General features: G+C 45.6%; 1 protein-coding gene across 13 annotated transcripts in view; it reads left to right on the top strand.

The window, feature by feature from the left end:
• Positions 1–16,581, top strand: part of EXD3 (exonuclease 3'-5' domain containing 3) — a 295,945-nt gene that overhangs the window by 123,751 nt on the left and 155,613 nt on the right. For all 13 annotated transcript variants that reach the window (XM_075519656.1, XM_075519655.1, XM_075519660.1 and 10 more), the window contains one exon: positions 15,767–15,933. In XM_075519656.1, coding sequence (XP_075375771.1) covers positions 15,767–15,933 — 167 coding nt within the window. The remainder of the gene's footprint in view (positions 1–15,766; positions 15,934–16,581) is intronic.

The raw sequence follows: 16,581 nt of genomic DNA, 5'->3' as shown, positions 1-16,581 counted from the left end.
TAGGAAGCAGAGGATGGGATGCAGTGTGGCCTCCGGGTCACCTGAGGGAACGGGAACCAAAACTCCCCAAAGACTCCACGATGGCAAACTCTCAGTCAGAATTTTTGGATAACCTTTTCAATTTTAAGTCCAAAGAGGCTGAAAGGCTTCAGGGGTTTAAAGCCCATTTTAGTTCAATTCTGTGCTACAGCCGTACAAAAGACTTAAATTATATAGATATCGTGAGCCCTGGTGAAAGTGGTGTCTCTCCTTGTTCAGTGGTGCTGGCAATGTCATGTATGGCGGGCAATAGACATTTCTGGGCTGGTATTCCTTTTTGTTTGCCCTGAGCAGTACAAGTACAGAATTTTCCTGTTCCTGCCCTGTGGGATGAATAGAAGGTGTGATCTGACTGCTCCTGCAAAAGGCAGAGGCTCGGTAGTTAGTTGTGGGGCCAACAGAACCTGTTTCCAGCCCTGTAGCAAACTGGTTTTGCCCCCTCCGCCTGCCAGCGCCCGCGCCGCTGATCTGCTGTCCAGGCTGTGGCTGCGCAGGCAGGGATGGCAGCCGAAGGCAGGCAGAGGAGGCAGGAGGGAAAGCAAAGGGATCCAAACATCTTCATACCCTAGGGAAGCTGCCCTCATCACAACTGTCTGTTGGCAAGCCTGGTTAGCCCAGGAGGAGAGCTACCGTTTGTATCATCTTCTCCAAGCAGAGATACCTGGAGGGCAGAGGGAGGGGAAGAGTACTCTTCTTGCACAGTGCCAGCTGCATTGCTATTCATGCTTGCCTAACTGATTCTGAGCTGCATGGAAACACACAGGAGAGCGCCTGTCTTCACAAGCAGAGGGGAAGGTGTGTAGGATATTGATGGTAGATAGGCAGGAAAAAAAGAGGCAGGGCATGAGCCAATTGTCTGCTTTTCTGTGTGCCCTTCTGCTTCCATTTTTGCATGCTTCATATTTTTCATAGCTTTAATCAGCATTGGGTAGAGCACCCACAGAACAGCCCATACGGGACATGGATCAGATGTGTTCAGGAAGGGTCACCCTGCCAGCCGCTGCAGAGAGCACTTGGCCACCAGCAAGAGGGGCTTATTGAATGCTGATGTTTCCCTGGAAATTCTGCAGGACAAAATCGCTTTGAGACTAAAAAGCATGGAAGGCATTTCTCAATTATCTGCCAAGCTTTAAAAAGTGAACACACATAGAACAATAATATCTATGAGGAGCATAGGAGGGAAGCAACTCTGATTGCAAATGTCACCTCTGCCAGTGTTTTAGATGTCAGATAGTATCTGAGATACTTGCATGAGGTTGGCAATATGACACGGGACCTACCGGGGAGCACTCTCTTCTTGGGTGGCAGCTGGAGCCCGAGGACATCTCAAACAGCACCAAACACCTGTGTTTTGGTGACTTGAAATTCTCCTGGTTTAACAGAGGGCTTGGCAATAGGACAATCTGGTATTTTGCTGCACCGCTTTTAGCGTGCAGTGTTCTCACCGATGTTTTGGGGGTGATCTTGCAATTGTGCCCTTCCAGACTCAGCTTGGTTGATTAGTGCCAAAGCACCCATTTTGTGTGGAGTCACCCACACCCCTTCAGGTCTGCTCTGTTGCCCGTGGGAGCTGTGCCCATCTATGTGAGGGGAGAACTGCCCAGGAAGCTCTGAGGCCCTGATGCCAACCACAGGAGACAGGCTCAGCGTGACAAGGAAAAGCTGGGGTAGTTGTGCAGGAGAAATGGCAGATTATTATGGGTATTTCTGAACAGGTAGAGCCCAGAAGGCACACACTTGCTTGGTGATTCTAACGTCCAGAGTATTTTTGCAGGGAATAGCTTGACTGCAGGAGAGCTAACCAGTTGGTCCAGTTTAAAATGTTATCTCAGGGTACTTTGGCCCAAGGAGCGTGTGTGTGTTTATTTGGACTTCCTGCTATGAAATTCCTTCTCCATGGAGCAGAGCAGGGTGACGGTGCACAGCAACCTAGCTCTTTGTTTGGGGCAGTAACTATAGAATCAGTGTTGGGCAGGTTTAAAACCAATGAGTTATTTGGGACTGTCAGCGTTATAATCACCTGGTTTGCAAGGTGCCTGGGACAGTGAAGTGGTAGAAATGGTACCTCCACTTTTACTGACTTTGAGCCAAAGGGCCTTTTGTTGCTAAGTCAAAAAACTTTCTGTGCTAGTGTTTGCATAGGGGAAACTGTCCCTTAGTTTCTTAAAAATCTTAAAGCCTTCCAAAACTAATCCTCAGAAAAAGCGCTGGCGTTTGAAAAGATATTACTTGTTCTTTGGGTACTCATCATGAGCTGTGGCTCATCAGCCAGCCCTTTCGCCAGCTAACGGTTGGAACCGCTCTGTCCTTCATTTTGGCATGTGCGACTTGAGAGAAGGGTACGGGGATACAACACCTAGAAAAGTGGCCCTTGGTTTTTTCAGGCCCCTGTTCTGCAGCTATTCAGTCTGCTCTGGTCGTGCATGAGAATGAAGCAGAGGAACCCTGGAGCCAGCTGTTCACCATGTTCAGCGCTGGGAGAGGCTGCAGCTAATCTCCTCTCCTTCTCCAGCTGTGACAATGAGATAACTTATTTATTTTAAAATTTCTGACCATAAAAATCAAACACTGTGCCAGCTCGTTCTCTGGGTGGCCAGGGGAGAGATGCTAGTAATTTGCAGCAAATGTGTAAGTCTAGTTCCACTAAAATTCTAGGGTTGTTATGCTACTTTACAGATAATATTCAGGTAATATTCAGAAATCTGCCCAAACAGAAGGCATAAAAGTAAAGTGCCCTCCTTTATGTGTAATACATTTGAAAAATTTTGACAATTCCTGGTCCTTAATAGATGTAAATTATCTTGTGCTACAGCAAGGAGTTGATGTAATCTTATTTATTTAACAAATTCATTTCTAACTGGCAAACATCCTCATTGACTGTTGCCAAGATCCTAATGCGCTCTTTCTGTACGGGACCATTTTGACCTCAATTAAAATGTAACTACCTCTGGAATAAAATGTAATAGATGTTATGCTCAAGGAGGTAATTTTTAAGGGGAATTTAAAGGGCAGAATCCAATTATGTTTTTAAAGTTTTTGTGGCCAGAACACCTGGCCAGTAAGCCTGCTCTGGGGAATTTTTAATAAGGACAAGAGGTCAAAAAGGCCACTTTGCAAATATCCACATCTAGTGTCCTTCCCTAGGACTCCTGAGTTTAGGCAAACTTTTAAATGGACTCAAGATTGTTTTGAGTACAGCAACATCCCTACAGTGTAAGGAACTTAATATCTGTAGGGAATTAAGTAATCTGTGCAATGCAAATGGGAATGATATTCAGGAGGTGGTTAATAAACAACATATCTTTCGGTAGAAGTCTGCATGTCAAATTATCTTTCGCTCTGTGTTTGAGTGAACTGTTTATTCAGGGATATAATGGATTTCATCACTCAGACATCAAATCTAGACTGGCTGTTTTCCTGGAAGGTAGAAACCAAAACTAGTTTAACCAGCTGTTATGTGGAGTCCCTTGCTAGTATTTATGGCATCTTTTCGAGCAGGAAATTAGAACCAGTGGGTGATTGGTTTTGTTCCTTCTGGCCTTAAAAGTCTCAGGGAGGAATCATCAGCTGAAATAAATTTTCGTGGTTCTACTAGTGTTGCTGCAACAGGGTGCTTGAGCTGAGGAGCTGTCCCACTGGAGCCCAGGTAGCTCTGAGTAGGGGTGTGTATATAAATATGCAGGAGCTACTCCTTGTCTCTATTTTGCCTGCAGTTTGCCTGTTAAGCTATCTGCAAAAGAATTGCATTTATCTTTCCACAACTTTAAGCAGCTTCCTAACAGCTGCTGTTTAAAAAAAGAGAAGACTTTTTTTTTCCATTTTCCTTTTGCAAAATAGATGGTATTTAGACCTGGACCAGTGACAGGTTGAAGATCTCATATCTGTCTTGTGAAGCCAGGATTGAGGGAATTGCTTTCTATCCGTTGAGCACTGGCACTCTTTCTTCCCCCAGCGTCCACTCGTTGCTCCCATTGCTCCTTTCATTCCTCTTCCTGCCTTTTGTCCCCTGTTCGGGGACCCACCAGAAACTCAGTGGTGGTGGGAGTCTTTTGGCAATCCCTCTGCTTTTGCCCCGTGCCTTTTTCTTTAGATTTACTATTCTTGTTGGAGGTCTCTGGGGAGAACATATAGCCACAATGTGATGTAAAAGTATATTGTACCTAAGGGAGTATTAAACCATGGAAAAACTGGACAATAAAAGTAGCAGGCAAAGTATAGATTTCCTTCTCTTTTTCAGTTCGGTTTGTAAACGGTGTCATATATTTATTGATAGCTGAAATAACATCAGAGTTGCAAAGCAAAAGGACTTACTGATACGGCTGATGCAGAAAACAGGCACATCTGTGACTGTCTCAGGGAAAGCATAACGTAATTCTTCAGTTACGTTCTGCTTTCTGGAGAGAGCAGTAAAATATGCATCTGTACTAATGAAGTTAGCACTGTTGGTCTAAGAGAAATGGGAACTTCTCATTTAACAAACCCACAGCTGTTGTGGGAGAAATACATGGGAAAAGCCAAACGTGCAGTGTGTTCCATGCCTTACTATCTAAAGAAAAGCCTATCAAAGGATGATATATACCATTAAATGTAAATACCTCCATGTACCTCCTGCATGGCTTAGAGAGGATTCTTTTCTGTAGGACCTGGAGGGCTGGTGTGCCTAATGATAATTACGGTAGTTTTATTTCTAACAAATCGGGTCGTTTCTAGATAAATAAATTGTGGTTAAGCACAAACATACTAATGAATTCTGGTGGAATTTTACAGTAGGTACAGAGAAGCCAAGAAAAACTGCCATTGTTTTCCATACTATCTACCAAATTGTCAAAAATGTCAAAAACATTTTAAAAAATGAGCCAAAAATTTCTCTGGAGTGATGGAAGATGTGTTTGCTCAATAGCTTTGGAAAATCAGCTCACATTTACTTAAGTGTGGATCTACAGGGCCAAGCTCTGGGGATTCAGCAGAAGCTCATGGGAGCTGGGTGTCTGTCTTCTGCTTCAGTGAGGTATTGGCAAGTAATTCCTTTGAAAGCTCAGGACTTCAGTTTTAAAAGTTGTGGCCAAATAGCCTTTATGTGCAGACATATGAAGTACTGGAGACAGAAGAAAGGAAACTGGAGAGAATGCACTGGGGGAAAAAAATCTCCTTTAAATTGTTTTGGTCTGTTAGAGATGCTTTCTGACCTTAAATCGCCTGCAACCAGACAGGGCTAGCTTGCTGCTAAGCAGTATAATTACATTTCTGTCACTAGCATGCATTCATTCAAAAGCACAACTTCATCAGAAAGAGATTTGGTATGGTATAAAAAAGAGGCTAATTGGCTTATGGCTGTAGGTTGAGAGGTCAGTATTAGATTAAAGAGTTAAGAGCATCAGGAAGCGGTTAGACTGAACCAATGTGCCCTGGTGATATGTTTAATTCAGCCAAATGGGAGAAGCATCTTAGGAGTAGGAAACAATACAGGAAGGACTGTCATCCAAAACTTTGTAGGAACATGTGGGACATCCAAGCTCCTTAAAAGCTACATCAGGAGTCTAATATAGCAGTTGCCAGGATACTGGTTACTGACTCCAAACTGCATCAGCTTTAGGATTGTATACCACAAAGTAAAAATGGGAACAGCCTCGCTTAAGATAAGCAAATCCTCGTGTTCCTTTTGCTCTAAGACAAAGGGAACCCTATCAAGAGCACTGACATTGGCCTCTCCACAGAAATAGGGAAAGGCAAAGAGGAGGATGGGACACGGAACTTGCCTGCTAGCACAGAAGCAGAGGATGTGTTCGCTGCTTTTTTAACAGCAGGAAGCAAATAGGTCGTCAACAGGGCTCTGCACGTATTCTGTTTGCGAGTGGGAGACAACTCCTGTTTGCAGCTCTGTGGCAGGAGCCGACACGACGCTCTTGCCCTGGGGCAGCTTCTGCGTGCTTGGGGACGTGCAGATGTAGGGGGCTACGTTTGCCCGCTTTTACTAAAGTCTTAAGCCTTGCACGTATTCACACTCATGCACAGATCTACTCTTATGTTCTTATCCAGTCAGCAGTAAAACTATCCGGTCATTCAATAATCATCCCAGATTATTTAAAAACCCTGTAATGGATCAGTACCTGTCTGAGTGCTTCCACAGACAGATATTGGATTCTAAAGGCCTGTGCAAATCAGCTGCCTTGCACAAAGATGGTCGGGCTATTTGCAATTGATAGTTTGGCCGTATTATACTTTTAGGCGAGATTAGTTCACCAGTTCCCTGCCAAGAAGAGAACCACATAAACAGAGGATTGTTTAGAAACAAAAAAGTTCCTCTTGACGGAGAAGTCATGTAAATGGGAAGAAACAGGAAACTAATCTTCCCTTGTTCGCTCTGAAAGAATGCATATCTCTGAGGAATGTTGTAATTATGGATTTAGGAAATCAGTCCAATTTGCCAGGGTGTGAATTTCAGAGTTCATTCAGTCAAACCTCTCAAGCATTTCTCCTTCAGAACAAAAAACACCAGGAGTTTAAATGTACCAAAAGAGATTAAAGGAGAGAAAAATCTAATGCCAAGCTTTGCTTTTGGTAAAGATCCTGCAAAGATACTTATTGCTTTGGCTATGAGCCAGATGAGGTTTGTGCATGGTAAAACAGAAATAAGTGGTAACCCATGTTTTTCCTGTGGGCATCTATTTTTCATAGACTAATGATGGGAAGAGTTAGCGCTCCTGAGCAAGTATTTCCATCATCAAGATTTTTGCTTATTCACTTTGAAGACTTTAGAAAACAGAAAAATGTCCCCTGCTGGGAATGCCACATAAGCATGTTCTTAGAGAGAAAAGAACCTAAAACCAAGTTCCTAACCATTCCGAAGCAAGCCTGGGCTGGAACAGATACATAAGCAGAGTGGAGCCGGGGAGAGTGCTAGGTGTGAGCCCAGGGAGGCTCAGGAAGGTGAATGAAATAGCCCACGGTGAGCATTGCTGACGAGTTCCAGCGTGGCCCAGAGGAGGGCTTTCAAAGGCAGGTCAGGAGCTCTCGCAAACCTGCTTAGAAGTGAAGCAGCAGCAGCAGCGGAGAAGAGACCTAAGAAGTCCGATGTCAGTGAAGCTCGGGGCTGGGTTAAAAAGCAAGCAAAGAAATTAGCTTGCTGCTTCTGTTCTTTGGCAATGAACACAGGAGATTTTAAGTTAATTCCACTTCAGACCTTACAGGCCTGAATTAAGGTAGTGATACAGGTGAGAACCTGGAGCTCTTTGATGACCAATCTTTCATGCAGCTATTTCCACAGGAAAAGTGCAGATCTGAGGGCAATTGCCATACATCAGGAATAAGTGCAGGCAGAGTGACGATGCATCCTGGTATAGGAGGACCCCTATAGAAAGCTGTTAAAATAATCTGGAGCCAGGACCAAGTAACAGGAGATTCCTGCTTTGTTGCTCGGCCTCATAACTTGGAATTTGACCTGAGCAGGGAGAATGGAGTAGGGAGAGAACAAGAAAGAGGTTTCTGAGGCTCTTCCCCCATCTGCAGATCCTTCATCCTGAAAAGTCTGCATCGGCCGTGTGGAGCTGACGCAGGCTGGACCTGAGCACTAAATCCTCCTGCCCGGTTGGGGAGTAAACGTGCTGGAATTCCACAACTCTTTGGAAAGGAAGGTAGAGCTTATGAATTCTTATTATGTACGTGACTGGGTATGGGAATTGAGTTGATTTCATTTAATTGTCACTCATTTAATTGAGTGATTGGTTGGGTTAATTGTATACTGGTTTGGCTCATTAGGGTTAATACTAGGGCTATCCAAAACAAATGGGAAGGCGTCATGGTGGCTTCAACTCATGTACATCCTGACAAACTGACAAAGTATAATCCTGCGAGTTCATTTAACAGCAGCAGTGGAGCCACAGCGACAGTGGTTTCATTCCTGCAGGCTCTTCCTCTTTACACATCTGCAGCTCTCGCAGTCCTGTAGTGAAGCAGTGCTCTGGTCCTCTGTTCCTGTCCCTGCGATGCTGTCGCTCTCTGGCAGCGTGCGGCTGTCGCTGCAGTCCCTTGCTGTGCTTTTGTAGCTGGAGGGGAGTTTCTGCAGACAGATCTTGTAGTACGAGTGGGTGTCGTACACTTCTGCTAAGTTGGATTTTGGAATAATCACGTTTGATAGTAATCCTTCAGGCAGCTTCATAGCTTAACAGAAAGTGTCGTATTTTCCTCGTGCGCGCTTCCATGCTTCAAGACACGAACTAAAATAGAGTTATGTAATGGTGACTTTTATAGAAAGTTTATGAAAGTGCTTGGCAATTGTATAAGCCTTCTTAGGCTTGAGAGACCAGAGAAATTATGTTGGGTCATATGAGGACCAGGCTCAGTGAACCTCAGTAGCAGTGCAGGTCACCTCATGTGCAGTATATGATGGGAGCCCTCACTTTCTTAAACTGGAGAGCACAGTTTGCCATTTGCCACAGTGACACTTTGTTCGTGTGTGTGTGTGACATAATGACAAAAGGCGGATAGATAAATGCTACTTCAAAATACACTGGGAAGATAAGGGTTGCCAGTTTGTCTTCAATGCACTGTGTTATTGGACTTAGACAAAGCATCTACTGTGATAAGTAACATACTACTTTGTACTCTGAAAGAGTTTGGCCAGTTTCCCCATCCTCATTCATCTTCAGTCTTGCCAAGTGCTGGAATGCTCCCAGAAAATATCTCCAGCCTGCCATCGTGGGACCAAGAGGTGTGAGAAATCTGGAAGCATATCAAAACTGTGTGGCTTATGTATTCAGAACAAGTCCTTGGTCCTTTGCTGATCCCTGGGATGAATAATATTCAGCAACTCTGGGGCCATGGTTAGGTTAGAATTCAGAAGATGCCTCTGCAGCGATTGTGAGAAAGGGATTTCAGGGAGAAGCACGGACCCTCAGGACAGACTTCACACTGAAGTGGAGGAAAAAGAAATGGTATCTTAAAAAGCAAGTAGGGTAAAGTTACCCTAGTCTATTTCTAAGGAATTGTATTTTTGTTTTTTATGGATGGCATGCAATTATTTCTCTCTCTAAACAAAGGTTATTTTAATAGGGGTAGCCTGAGTCTATAGCTCATTAAAGACATGCATCTGTAATATTGCCTGAACAAGTAGTGGAGGGGAGAACAAGTATTGCAGGTGATTGCACCCTGATTTTGTGTATCAGCATACCCAGAGTTGTTGTGGGATGTAGTTGAGGAAAATGAGTTAATTGTGGGTTAAAATAAAAAGAAAAGTTCTGATCTTCCCACTGGGGAAGTCCCCAAAGTGTCAGGCTACACCTACACTGCTAAACAAGACCATGAACTGATCTGTGACCCTGAAGACAAGTGGCACTGGCTGACTCGTACCCGCACGGCCTCAGGCTGCCACCCCTCCTGGGAGATTTGTCTGAAATCCACAGTGACCGGAGCAGAGGGACGGGATCCCTTCGCTAATGCCATTCTGTAAGCGCAGCAGCGGTGGCTAATCAGACAGTAAAAGCCGATTTTTCAGGACAGCATGTAAGTGGCTGCATTTGCATACTGGTGGGTAACGTGATTCAGTGTCAGTGCTGAGCTGTATCATCTCACAGATGTATCGTGGTGCCTCTTTACTAAATCCTGCCGTGTCCTGAAGCATCTGGGGGATTGCATGCCTGACGGTTCACTTGGGCAGTTAGGAGCAATGTTGTTGTAGAGTATTACACCCTCTCCGTTAAACCTCAATTTCCATCTGGGCTTGTGCCTTCTCCAGCCAAGAAACATTGATATCCATGTTCTGGTCAGCTACTGAAGTGAAATCTGGTACTGATCGTGTCAGGTTCACTGAAGTAAAATGTTGTGTGCAGAGCCTTTCACCTCTGAAGTAGGAAGAGTCATGTGCCCTGTGAAGTGGAGCCGTTGCCAGCAGACAGTTTATCTGTTATGTGGCTCTGTGAGTTGGCTGCAGGTTGTATGAAGGATGTCCAACACTATGTTTGAAAAAATGTCTCAACCTCTTGCTTAATAATTTTTGAAAATACTCTCTCTTCAGATCTGACTTTGAAAGCAGAGTTCGTTCTTTACCTCTGCTATATACCTTCTCTCATCTGTGGCAGTATGAGCAGATTTTGGAGACTTGATGACTTCATCTGGCGAAGATGAATGACTTCCCTCAGGGTATGCCTGACAGAAATTTGGCAGGAATCCCAATGCAGGAAATGTATTTGGATTTCTGTGTAGTATTGTTGAGCATGATCAGGACCATCCTGTATTCTGGGTAGATGAGATCTTGGGTGTTCTTTGCCCGGGAGGTGCTTGGAACTTGAAAGCAGCAGTCGCTGCAAGAAGCCGCCTGTCTGTGTGGAGACGAGTCTTGGTGCTGGGGAATGCACAGCGGTGCTAATCACAGAATCAGAGGCTAATTTCAGTTTGAAGGAGCCTGTGGAAGTCTCTTGTCTGCCCTCCTGCTCAAAGCAGGGCCAACTTAGTTAGACAAGGTGTTGCAGGGCCCTGTCTGGTTCCACAGCCCCTGTGGACCCGTTGCAGTGTTCAGCCACTCTCACTGTAACCTTCTTTTTCCTTTAGGCCTGGCTGGAATTTCTGGAAGGATCTGACTCCATCTACTCTATGATCCCCCATGATAAAATGGAAGAGTGCGATTATATTCCCCCATATCCCCCAACTTAGCCTTCCTTAGGCTGAGCAAGGGCTGCTCCCTCAGCCTCTCCTTCTACATCAAGTGCTCCAACCCACCGACCATCTCAGTGGCTCTTTACTGAACTCTCTCCTACTTTTCAGCATCTCTTTTGCACTGGGGTGCCAAAGCTAGACACCGTGTCCAGGTGTGGTCTCACAAGAACAGAGGGGAGTAATCACTTCCCTCAACCTGCTGGCCGAAACGCAGCTGGCTGTGCAGGCAGCCGGCTGAATTTTAACAGAGCTGTATGGTTTTTTTCTTCTGGCTGCCATTTGGTAGTGGTGTCTGGACTTCTGAACGAGAAATTGCGTTGGCAAGATTGTGTGAGCCGCAGAGAGAAAAATGGAGCCAGATGCATCTCATCACACAATATTGTCCTAGCTACTCATCACAAGCTAGCAGCTTCATTCAGGTTGCCCAGGAGCAATAAGCTCCTTGTGAGGAGCCCCAGTACAGCGGCAAGCTGGCTTTAAGAGTTGCCTTTGCCTTGACCTGTTCAAGTGATATCGTAAGTTAGACTCCTCTGAATTGCCTTTCAGAAGAGCTGATTGCATGGGGAGACTGGGAAGCTGAGTCTCCTGATTCACAAAGCTGAAGCTAGGTAGTGTGAACGTGCCCCAGGGAGCCACATTGCCAAAGCTTTCTTGAAAGAGAGAAGAAAGACCACTTCTCCACCATTGATGTGGTAATGGCCTCCAGAACACTGAAGTGTGGCTCTGTCAGTGACGCACTGATTGCTATCTGAAAGTCTGTCTTCTGGGATATGAATGGAGGCTATTTTGTTCATCTTCAGTTCATAAATTAGTGCATCTGAGTAGCCAGCGCCTGCGAGCGAGAGAACAGGTCAAGTGGTGAGAAAGCACGGCTTTCTCATGCTTCTGTCTCTGTGCATTGGCCGTGAGTGAGTGGCCTGCTGCTTTCACAAGACACCCTGTTCAGAAGTGAGCGAGGGTGAAGTTGGCATCTTTTATCCGAGTGCCGTCTCTGTAGGATATCCAGAAGTCAGGATCCCCCTGCTCTCACGGAGCAGGCTGTGACCCTGGTCTGAGCTGGCGCAGAGGGTCCCAGCTCCAATCTCATGCATCAGGACTTCCCTTCAGTGACGTACTAATGGGGACATACTGCTGCAGCATCTCTCCATACAGTACAAATGATGCTAACTTCAAAACAGAAATCTCGAGCACAAATAAAAGAAAGTAACGATGAAACTAACCCAGTAGGATGTTCCAGGGAATCTGAACGGAGGTGTCTGCACAGTACCTCTTACAGCTCTGCACAGTACCTGCAGCACCACAGGGAATTTAGAAATGCTGTTGGTGTCCTCCACTGCTTACAGTGGTTTTGTCCTTTCAAAGTCCAGGTTTCTTTTTCCCCTTTTAAAGTTGCTGGCTCTAAAATATTCTACTTGACATTTTCTCTACACTAACAGGATTTTTTTGTTGATTCTGGAAGTACTTGAGAACAGGGGAAATTGGCCAAGACATTCAAAAGTTAAATTAAAATCTGACTCTGCAAATAGCCAGTGTCACTGGTGTGAATAACTTCACTCTCCGGTAAAAGATACTGAGGGAAAGCGGAGAATTGTATCAGACAGAAATGCGACTTAACACATACAGATGAAAGTAATCTGGGGTTGGCTAGGGTGACTTCCAAAGAAGATATTGAATATTTGGATCAAAAATTATTGATACCAATGGCGGAACTGCTGATGGTATGGGTTAAGATGACATTCCTGAGCTTGCTCTGCACTGGTCGTTGTGAGCTTTGTAAAGCATTCGGCTGGGTAAGAACAGGATTTACGGGTAGGTAATCTGCAGCAGTCATTTTGGAAAGCTTTAATCATGGGTTATTGTTGGTGTCAGGAATTTTTGTGGGTGCCTATGGATTAAAGAACGTATGATATGTCTAGAATTCAGAGAGGGATGCAAACAAGCCTCATGGTATATATAATCTTTTCCTGCTCAGAGGTGTTGCTGCTCTTGATCAGAACAGCTGTGCCAGTTTCCTCTTGAAAAGTGTTCATTTACTGAAAACAAAATACATGAAATGTCATCCCTAGTGAAACATTTGTCTCTGCATCTGTGCCCATATCTTCTGGGGCCAAAGTTTCCACATTCTTGCTTCTTGCATAGCTGTTGTGGTGGAAGCCTTTCCCCTTTATAGCAATGTTGGGTTTTTTCAGTAAAAAACAAACAAGGCTATTTTCCATTTCAGAATGCAAGATGTAATATCTCTGGAGAGATTAACCTTCCTTCCAGAGTTGTTTTTGTGGTTGAAAGAATAGATCTGTTATCATTAAAATTAAAAAAAATAAATCTGCACCTCATTATTTCCAGAAATAAAGCTGACATAATGAGATTTATTAAGAATTGACTCTGGGTGAACTGAAGAGAGATCCAACCCCAAAGACTTTGTGTTCTAGAAGAAAGGCAGCAAGACAATAGGATGGACACAGGGGAAGCTAGAAGAGGGAATTGCTCTGTGATGTTAATAAGAAAATATGTTCTTTTTGGGAAGGACTCTGAGAAGTGGCTTGGCAAGCGTGGCAGGAGGAGTTATTCAGACCTCCTTCACGCGTTAGGTGCTTGGCTGAGCTCAGTTGCATGAGGCAGAGATGTGAGAGATGCACGAACTATCAGGACTGGCATGCCCGAGAGGAAAGATTCCGGAGGAAATTTCGAGGGCAAGAAGCGTTAACATGATAGCTTTGTCCTTTCCTGCTCTGCCCCTTCCCTCAGTTCCCTCTCCTGCTTCTCTCCCGTAACTGAGGCCCTGGTTAGCTGCTGGACCCCTGTCCCGCTGACACTGGCTCCTTGCTGTGCCACCAGCCTCTTAGGAGCAGCAGTAAAAATGTTCCTCCGCATATCCATGAGAAGAAATGTAGTTTGGCGTTTGGCAAAGCGACAGGGGTGCAAACTTAGTGCCGAGGCAGCAGTTTTTATGAGCAGGCTGGCTTCCTGCGTGCACTACCTGGGACGCCAAATTTCTCTGTGGCTTTTCTTCCAAGCCTCTACCCCCTCCTGCACCTCTATGGGGTGGGTTATTCTTTTTTCTTTTTTGCTTTCTTTTTTCCTTCCCTTTTACCTTGGGGCCATCAACCGGTTTGTTTCCTGATCTCTGTGCAGGGTGTCTGCTTTGAAGACAACTTCTCACCTTTTAGTTACTGAAAGAATGCGAGGAATGAGGCCCCATGGCCCCAGCCTGCCACCCGGCCGGCCGTGTTTGTACATGCGGTGGAGAAAGAGCAAGGTGCCTGCAGGCCCCGGGAGCAGACTCTGACCCTGCAAGCGCTGCTTGCTGGGCAGCGAAGGAGAGATGGCAGCGGCATGTGCGGAGGGCGGGGATGGACTTTAAGTGCGTATCTGAGCATTTCACTACACTGAGAAATGCTTGTTGGTAGCGCCAGCAGCAATATAGCCATAAAACTACAGAACCTCATCCACCATGTAGAGTTTCAACTTGTTTTAGCAATTAAGTTTTCTTGACAATATTAACTTCTAAGGCAGATCCATGAGTAAATCAGTCTGGCAAGAGGAGTGAGTTGCTGATCTGGCTGCAGTGGCTCTGGGACATTTGCAAGCACAGGCGGGTTGGCTGGGCAGGAGGAGAGGGTTATTCCCAGCCCCACGTAGCTGTCGTGACTGTTGGTGTCACTGTGTTTGTACTTCCCCTTACAACTGCATCTGCCAACAGGGTGAACAAGACGAAAGAGCTTTGGTGAATCCAGCTGTTGCAGTGGAGGCTGTGATGGGCCCTGTTTGGCTGCCCTGGCCCTCGCCAGTAGCTGCTCCCCCGTGCCATGCCAGGGCGGGCAGCATGCCGTGCTCCAGCCACGCTGGCTCACAGCTGGGTATTTGCAGGCCTCACAGGCGGCCGTGAGTTTGTGCTTGTGCCCCCAGGCTCTGCAGTGTGCCGAGGCATGGGCGCCCGTTCGCTTCCGCCAGAAAACAGCTGGGAACGGGGAACGTCCTAAACTGCCCTCCCTGTTTGCAGGTGCATGTAACACAGGTTCCTACAGCGACACTTGAGATCGTTGTGTTGGTCCATATGGCTGAAGCAATAATTCAGTTGTCGCATCCACAGAGGCCTTGAATAGACACAAAGGGAGGAATTTCTTGCACCCAGCCCTAGTTCTTCACAGCTGGAGTGACTGCTCCAGGTTCCTGTTATGATCCGTGGGGATAAAGTAGGACTTCCAGAGCACATTTTGTACAGCCTGTTGCGGATGCAGGGTGACACCACTCGGACGCCGTCCGCAGTGCTGGCTGGGCCCGTGCTGGTGGCACAGGACGTCTGTCCGCACAGCGTGCTGTTGCGTGTTGCTGGAGGAGGGACCTGGTTGCCCCTGTTTTCACAGTGGTGTGTGCAGATGGCTATAGGCTGATGAACAAGCCTTTTCCTCACCGTGACCACCAAAGTCTGTTGCTCAGGAAAGCTTTGCTGATGTGTCCTACCTGTAACCTGTGTGTGACTGGCAATCCTAATTACCTGTGCAAATACTCCCAAGGCTGGAGGAGACCCCATGCTACTGTCTTTACCTGGAGACTAAGCCATCCTATTGCCTCTCCCAGGACATCAAGTCACAGCATCACTTCAGGGCTATGTACAGGCACGAAATGGGACTAAAACAATCCAAACTCTTACCCCTTCCATAATTACCTGCCTAACGAGCCCAAAGACCTTTACTGTCTGGTCAGTCACTGGTTCTGATTTTGCTTAATATAATCAGTATCTGAGCAAATAATTTGGTAGTCACCAGTCAGACTAAATGGTATTGTTTTACCCGTGTTTCTCTGTGCTGCACCTGCAAAGTGGTATTCCCTGAACAATGCTGTCAAGGGGACCCAAGTACCCTGACGAACTTTCAGTTAAAGTATGTGCTCTTCATCTCTTGGCAGAGAAGCGCAGCACTCACCGGGTTTGAACAAAATCACTCCTGCAGTGGGGGGATTCTTGCTTCTTTCTGCACTTGTCCAGGACCCCCTGGAGGATGCTGTCTCCTGAGAGGGGCTAGAAACACTCATGATGGAAATCGCACTGACAGTCTTCCTTCGCCCTTGATTCCCCTTTCAGAGCACAGTTGGAGAGAATCGATGGCTTCAAGGGCACCTGATACAGTTGCTAATCAGTTACTGTGATTTGAACACAGCGGCGAGATGGGCACAACGCTGCAGTTTGCCCAAGGAGATGCTACCTTGTGGAGTGGCTGATGAGCTTCAAAAGCTTCAGATCCAAGAGAGGTAAATAATCTGTTTCATGCCTTTTTAATGTAGATTACTTGTCATACAAGGACTACATACTTGCTTAAAATAATCTGCCGTAAAGCTTCCTTGGGGAGATAATTTTGCAAAAACTTCCTCCATCTACTCAGATCACGTCTTGGCCGTGTACATGCTGCATTTGCTTTTCCTAAGCCTGGAAATGTCTGTGAGAGGTGCATTTTAAACTCACTCCTGAGTACTTAGCAGCTGTGTGAGATTGCTTCATGCTACAGAGGGGTCTTCAGACTCCCTCTGCCAGATCAACAGCGCAATGAAATGATGTGGGTAGGATCTGAATATGCATCTATTTTACTGAGTTGATCACACGTCTGTCAAAGTTTTCTATATACTCTGCATGCCCCACTGTACTGTAATGTGGTTTAATGCCTTTTAGGAGACTTATGGCCAAGAAAATAATTTTAAAGTTCCTTAAATTTTTCTAATTGTATTTATTTTCTTCCTTCTTTGAGAGCTCATAAGCCATTTTTCATCCCAGTCTGTAATTTTTGCCTCATCCAAACCTTTCAGAAGTAATGGGAATTTTTGACATTTGGGGTCAGATCCCAGAAGAGTGACATTCATTGAATTTGGGATAAAGCCGGACTCTCCGGCACAAATTTACCAAGT

This window comes from Mycteria americana, chromosome 17, assembly GCF_035582795.1.
Source record: "Mycteria americana isolate JAX WOST 10 ecotype Jacksonville Zoo and Gardens chromosome 17, USCA_MyAme_1.0, whole genome shotgun sequence".
NCBI lineage: Eukaryota > Metazoa > Chordata > Aves > Ciconiiformes > Ciconiidae > Mycteria > Mycteria americana.
This window is presented reverse-complemented; position numbering and strand designations above follow the sequence as displayed.